The sequence below is a fragment of the Eurypyga helias genome, unplaced genomic scaffold (genome assembly GCF_000690775.1).
Source record: "Eurypyga helias isolate BGI_N326 unplaced genomic scaffold, ASM69077v1 scaffold25303, whole genome shotgun sequence".
NCBI classification, from domain to species: Eukaryota; Metazoa; Chordata; class Aves; order Eurypygiformes; family Eurypygidae; genus Eurypyga; species Eurypyga helias.
Window position 1 is genome coordinate 2,796 of NW_010243436.1, and position 6,723 is coordinate 9,518.

Below are 6,723 nucleotides of genomic sequence, written 5' to 3' on the forward strand. Positions count from 1 at the left end.
CTGAGAATGAAACCGAGATAGATTTGCCAGGAAAACCCCTGCTAGGAGGAATTGCTCCTTTTCTGCCTTGTGTCTGTTTTACAGCAGCGTTAAACAAGTGACACCAATGGTGCTGCTCTTGACTGCAAGCGGGGAGAGGGACGCGCCTCGCGTTTGTACTGCAGACTGACAAAGGCAGTGAGTGAAGCTCTTCTGGGGTACGAACCTGGTGATGGATCTCCACACCGCTCCCTAGGGAAGCCGATGAACCCTCCGCAGAAAGTTTCGCTGTGGATTTTGACACTCAGACCGTAGCGCACCTGTTGCCGAACAGTTGTTGAGGTTTTCAGCCGAAGCTTTAGGTTTGCAGCCATTAATACAACATCTGATGTTGCTGTACCCCTGCTCTTGAATACAGTCATGTAAGAAGGGACAGGTGCAAGGAACTGAATTGTTCTTTGAGGGATGGTTTCCAGTAAGGCGAGAGCGCGCGGGTCTGGCCACGGCAAAGCTCAGGAGATTATTCAGTGCTTTGGTGGTAAATGAATCCAGTCAGGGTCTTAATCAAATCTCTCCAAATAACATCTAGAAAGGCTCAAGGAACAAACAGAATGAATAATCAAAGCAAGAAAAAAGAGGTAAATCTGGGAGGAATGAAAAAAGAAAAAGGAAAAAAATCCACAAAAAACCACCAAAAAAAGCATGTTCTACCGCAAAAACACACCGCTACAATCGGAAAGCAAATTCTTGAGCTGGCCCCAGTGGCCGCTCCCTGTGCTGCTGGAGATCAGATGTACGAAGCTACAATTTTGTCGAGCAATTGGAGTGAGTTAAGGACAGGATGGATATCCGCCCACATTTTTTCAGCCTTCACGCCGTCTCCTGACTTTTGTGGGTTTAAGTTACGTTCTTAATGCTGTTTCAACATAGTCGTCTTCCGTGCACGTCTCTAAGTGCCACTCCAAGATCAGAAAAGGGGAATATTGCAGGGGATGTGCTCAGAAGAGACTGTCATGGGCACAACTTGAAGAAATTGTGTTTGCAAAACTGTATTCAGCCAATCTGCACCACATGAGGGGTGTCTCACCCACCTGCTCAGAGAGGGAAGATGCTGCTCCTAGGTTGCTCCTTACCCAGTCTTTGGAGACCTGGTACATGCCCTGCGCAGAGCATGTTTGTGGGTATACTCAAGGAAAGCTCTTGGTTTCCTTGCCTCAGACATCCCTTGGTTTCTAAACGGGACCAGCAGCGTTTCCCTGCTTCCCAGGGGTGACAGAAGACACATTTTAAACATAAATGCTGGTGCTGAGGACTGTGTTTGTACCTATCAGGTACAAACCAGACTGCTCTCTGGTTATCAGATATTTCTCACTTGAACATCCACTTGTGTCCAGCCTGGGAAAGACTCACTCATTTCTGGGTATCCCTGTAGTCCTTCCCCCTGTATTACTTCTTACACTCTCTAGTCGTTGTCAGTCTTCCTTCACTCCCTCCTTCTCGAACAGCGGCTGTCATCACTTCTGTCCCGCAGAGGGGAAACGGCAGCACACAGCAGCTCAGTAACTCCCTCCGTGTGTCAGAACCAGTGGGCAGTGGGGGCAGAAGACCATCCCTCATTCTGCACCCCTTCTCTCCCCATTTGTGCTTCTTTTCAGAGAAGAAATCACGGTAACGACCGGGGAGCGAGCAGAGCAGAGCCAGGCTCCTGGTTTACTTTGGGAAGGCTGCCTTCCCTGCCTGCTCCTGGCGTTTCCGACGGCGATACGTATCCCCAGGCCAAAGAGCATAGCTGGGGTTTTCAGCCTGGCAAATGTCTGCACTGGTCCGTAAAGCATGTTTTCTGTCCTTTGCTTCCCTGTCTGTCTCGAGGCATTGCTGTCCTCACGTTCGTATTTCACCTCGCCCGGCCCCAGCGAGGGCTGGATTCCACGCACAAGCCCCAGAGTAGGCAGCAAAAGGAGGACAAAAAGTCCGACATCAGGTAGGAAGAGTAATTCTTGCAGCCCGCATAGCTGCCAGCATCTGACTGACGGCTGGTTGAGCGAAGGGAGACAGGGGTGCCCATCGCCGTCTGGTCTGTCCTATATTTAGGCGGTGATGAAGTTACGGTCTTGAGAGTTATCGCATCCCTGCTTGCCCGAGCAGAAGACACGTGCCCCGAGCTGCGGGGTGACCGGGAGCTAATCAGGCGGCTTGGGTGGCCGCTCGTCACGCGCTGATCTTGGACTCAAGGCGTACTTTTAAGAGGAGCTGTTGGAGGTAACCCGATCAGAGCGGCAATTGCTCAGGACTGGACATTTTGGGAGCTATATTAAGAGACCTGGAGCCACGCTAAAGGTTAGAGCAACTTGGTCCGCCTGTCAATGGAGATGTCTTGTCCAGTCATTAGATGGGATGGTGAAAACCCTCTTCCTTCCTCTGCTGCTACCTCCCAGCTAATTAATTCATCACTGGACATGGGCACAGACTGCCCATGACCTCTGGCTAGAGAACCTGGGATATCCAGAGCCTAACACAGTCCCACTAACGCCTTGGGGAGGTTTTCCTGTGAAGTTTTAAGGTCTCCACCACTTGGCTTTGTTCAAGCCAGTTCCAAACGCACCTACTTAGGGGCTGTTTAAGTGTTTCACCAAGGGTTCTCCTATTACAAGTCTTTCCTCCATAAAAACAGCTGCCGTTCCCCTTGCCGGCAGCGGGGATGCAGGAGCGAGCGCGGCAGTCCCCGCTGACTTCTTTGCCAGAAGACATGAGGCTGCCCCGCATTATTTAAAGTGTCCGACGCCATCATTGTAGGATAAAGCTCACAGGGAAAACGGTTGCTCTCGCAGAGCTGGGGCTGGGTCAGACAGATGCTGCTGGAGCAGGAAGGTGCAGGCATGAGGCTGGGGCAGGCAGCAGGAGGTACGGGGCAGGAGAGGGTTTCTGGCAGTACTGGTGGCAGGGGCTGACAGAGGAAGGACCGGCAGCTCGCTGGCTCTGAAAGCTGCAGAGGAAAAAGCATTTCTACCTGCATCTACTTGAAGTTGGATGTTATCCCTGCAGCTTGTGTACACATTTGGGAGTGGCAAGTACCCCACTGGAGTGCCAGGATGAAGATGGCCCTCACAGACATCTCTTCTGGTGCTATTTACTTATTTTTCTTGAGCTCATCACTCTCAAACATGTGGGACTATCATCTCCAACCAGAATCCCCATGGTCACAGAAATCAGTCTCCTTTTGGTGAAGAATAAAACCCAGCATGGTAACAGCCTTTGGAAATTTCTAGTGGGCCAGGCCCAAGTTTCTGCATGTCTTTTTGGCGATAATGAGGAAAAAGCACCACAACAAAACCAAACAAAACCCAAAAGCAACAAACCCTAGCAAACCTTTTCTTGTTAGCAAAGGGAATTCCTCTCAGGCAAGTCAAATGCGCGGTGCTGGGCAAGAGCCTGGAGTGGAGATTGGAGGATTGCACACACATTGGTCTGTAGATGGAAGAGCTGTGTCGTTGTAAATAAGGAAAACAGGGTCTGTAGGAATCTCTGCAAAGGGTGGGAAAGGCTGTTCCGCGTTTGTCACTGGAGCCTCCTGTGGGTGCTATTCTCTGTGTGATTCAGACTTCTGTTCTGTTTTAGGGATTTTGGAGTTTATTAGCCTGGCAGTGGGGCTGGTGAGCATCCGTGGGGTGGACTCAGGACTCTACCTCGGCATGAATGAGAGAGGCGAGCTGTATGGGTCGGTAAGTCTGAGGTTTTGTGCTGGGTACAACACACTGACACACAGAGCAACGCAGGCTGTGGGGTCCCATCGCTGCCACGAGCTGTGTCTGTTGTCAGCCTCCCAGGTCCTTGGGGTGCCACATACCCCCCTCCTACCCGTGATGCCACTGTTGCTACAACATAAATGGCATCTGTGTGAAACAGGGTTGTGGAGGGAGGATACGTGTGGCGAGAGCCCACGGTGGTGTCCCTGGACACAGCCTGGGGCAGTGCCTGGGGAGCTGGGGGCGCTTACCCAGTTTTGCCTCTCAGAAACAGTGTGGCAACGGCCAATGCAAGGCAGGGGGGAAATTTAGCATAAACGCAGGGGCTGCTTGTTTGTTTTCATTGCCAGTAACACACCCAAGTTATTCTCCACGTGATCAGGATCTGCACCTATGTGTACACTTACGGTCTAGCTCTTTCACTAACCAACCTGAAGTTGTGGTCTGAGCGTTACTTCATCGTAACATTCTCTACAAGTCTGTTTAGGAGTTTAGGGGGATTGCTCATCATTTTCTAGAAAAGCCCTTTCCAGACTAAAATTTTCTGTGTTTTGCCAAAAAACAACAGTAAACCCCTTGTTAGTTTTTCACTCCACACAAAGTCCCAGATACCTATAAACTCTTCCTAAGATCCCAGAGAGCCTCATGCTGTGCTGCTGCAGGACAGGGAAAGCAGAAGACACCCCGTTTCCAGTCCAGGCTCAGGTTTCCAGTGGCAGCTCGCGAGTTTGTCATTTGCTCCCTTGATCTGGGCCATGCCCTTAGAGCTGTGGCTCGTGGGTTGCAGCTGGGAGCAGCTCAGGTATATATAAAGTACTTATTTCTAGTTAGCCAGAAGAATCACTTCTATTTTGAAAAAATCAACTGCATTCTAGATAGCCATCTTGGTGTTTCCTTTTCTGTAGCTGCTGCACTTCATTGGTGCTTTTTCTTCAGGTGCCCCATTGCCTTTAATTCAACTCATCACCTGCGTGTGATTTTTTTTAAATGCCTCTGTGTAGATCCCTGTGTGAGGATACTGATTTTTAAGGCTGGATCACAGTAACTTTAAAAGGAAATAAACCAGTTTTAAGCCAAAGCGGGAGGCACAGACTTCCTCTGACCAAATCAGGTCAGTCTCATAGTGCAGAAATTTGAACTCTTGCACTCTGCATACAGCGAGCCCTTCAGAAAACCTTTGCTTAGCAAACTAACAGTAAACCACGAGTTTCCACCATCATCTTCTCCTCCCATTCCCACCTGAGGCTGCCACAGACCCTTCCGCTCTTTAAGATGCAGTTACTGATGTTTATATGAGATAATCAAATACCAGCACGCACTGATAACTGTTCTTTTTCCTCTTCATTTCTGTAATAACATCCACCCTAAACGAAAGTTAAATGAGGACACCATGGTTAAATTACAAGTCTGCAAGACTGGTAACTAGTAAAATCATCAGGATTCTGTAAAACACAAAAAACCCCTTGAAGCATGCTTCAGACAGTGGGACTGGAGCCTCGAGCCGCACAGCAGCGCCTCTCCTGTCAAACCCGAGGCTGCTCAGCAGCTCCTGGAGTTGCAGTTTTACTTGTTCCTGCTAAAAAAACAAAAGCCTGTGCATCCCCTTCCATGCTTTCACACCCTGCGGCTCTGATTCCGAATCAGCAGTTTCACGATGGGTTAATTCAGTTCTAGGGGCCTGTGTTCGTGTGACGACACAGAAACAAAACCAGGGTAACGTTTCACAGCATAGAATCATGGAATGATTTGGGTTGGAAGGGACCTTAAAGACCATCTAGTTCCAACCCCCCTGCCACGGGCAGTTCTGGAAACAGAACTGACCCGAAGACATGATCATGGAGATCCTTCCCCGTGGCTGCTCGTGCACACCGGGCAGTACGCTGGCCGGAGGCTGCGGGGTCCACCCGCAAAGCGCTGGTCCCAACTGCGGGCCAGGTCCCCAGATAACCCTGGGGATTTAAAATCTGGGATACGTGGGCTGTACAACGCTGGCTTTCGAAATCGAAAGCCACTACAATGTTGTTAATTCCAGGCCCGTAAACCAGCGCCTGCAGCAGCATTAGCATTCCGATGGTACTTCAGGAGATTACAGTACAGCGGTATTTTTAAATTTTCAGCAAGTTTATTATTTCCCTCTGTGCCAGTTGTGCCTGGTCTGTGTGTTGACACAGCCAGAGCCAGCCACCCCCGCCGCAACGCGTGGAGTCCCCTTGGGACAGCTTTTCTGCCGGTCCCCTTAACTTCGTGCCAATGTTCCTGTTTAAGCTTCCCACTGATTTCAGACTTAGGGCAGCGAAAGCCGCAGGCAGCACCTTGCACGCTGCCTGTTTGGTGCCAGGCTCCATGGGGACATCCTGGGGCTGGCAAAGAAATAAATGGCCCCTCGCAGAGTCCCCGCAGAGGCTTTACACAAGTGCTGTACCTGTGAGCAGCCCAGTGATGAGCAGGTGAAGCAGGGCAGAGCAGCAGCACCCAGTTCAGCCCGTCAGCAGTTTCCAACGTGTTCCGAGCAGATGGCATCCTAGGGGAAGGATTAAAAAGTCTCTACTTACCGATGGATCTGGGAAGAGAAACCCGCGGTTCCCAGCTCCCCCGGTCTCCGATGGCACGGGCTGTGGCGTAGGCTTTTGGAGGGCTCACAACTCCACACCTTGGGGCTTATTTAATTAGCAGCAAAACATTCAAAACAGGTTCTGAGCGCAGGTGAGCGCCTGGATCCTGTTACAAAACATCCACTGCAGGCAATAACACACCTTAGCACCCTGTGTGCCGCAGATAAGACACACTCCCGATCCAAAGCGTTTACGTGGAGGCACGGTGTTTGGAAGATCATAGCATCCTGCGTTTGCAGACTGCCTTTCATCTGAGAGGGCTCCCGGGTCCCGCCGGCAATCCCCTGTGGGGTGGGACGGGATGGCAGGACCCTCTGCGGCACAGCGCGGTGCCACTGGCAAGGCCACCCCGGTCCTCGTGGGGCCGGAGGACAGCCCGACTCCTCGCT

At 51.0% G+C, this 6,723-nt stretch overlaps 1 protein-coding gene across 1 annotated transcript in view; it reads left to right on the plus strand.

Moving 5' to 3' along the window:
- Nucleotides 1–6,723, plus strand: part of FGF16 (fibroblast growth factor 16) — a gene marked incomplete at its 5' end in the record, with an annotated part of 10,840 nt that overhangs the window by 2,791 nt on the left and 1,326 nt on the right. The window contains one exon of the mRNA XM_010149430.1: nucleotides 3,595–3,698. Coding sequence (XP_010147732.1) covers nucleotides 3,595–3,698 — 104 coding nt within the window. The remainder of the gene's footprint in view (nucleotides 1–3,594; nucleotides 3,699–6,723) is intronic.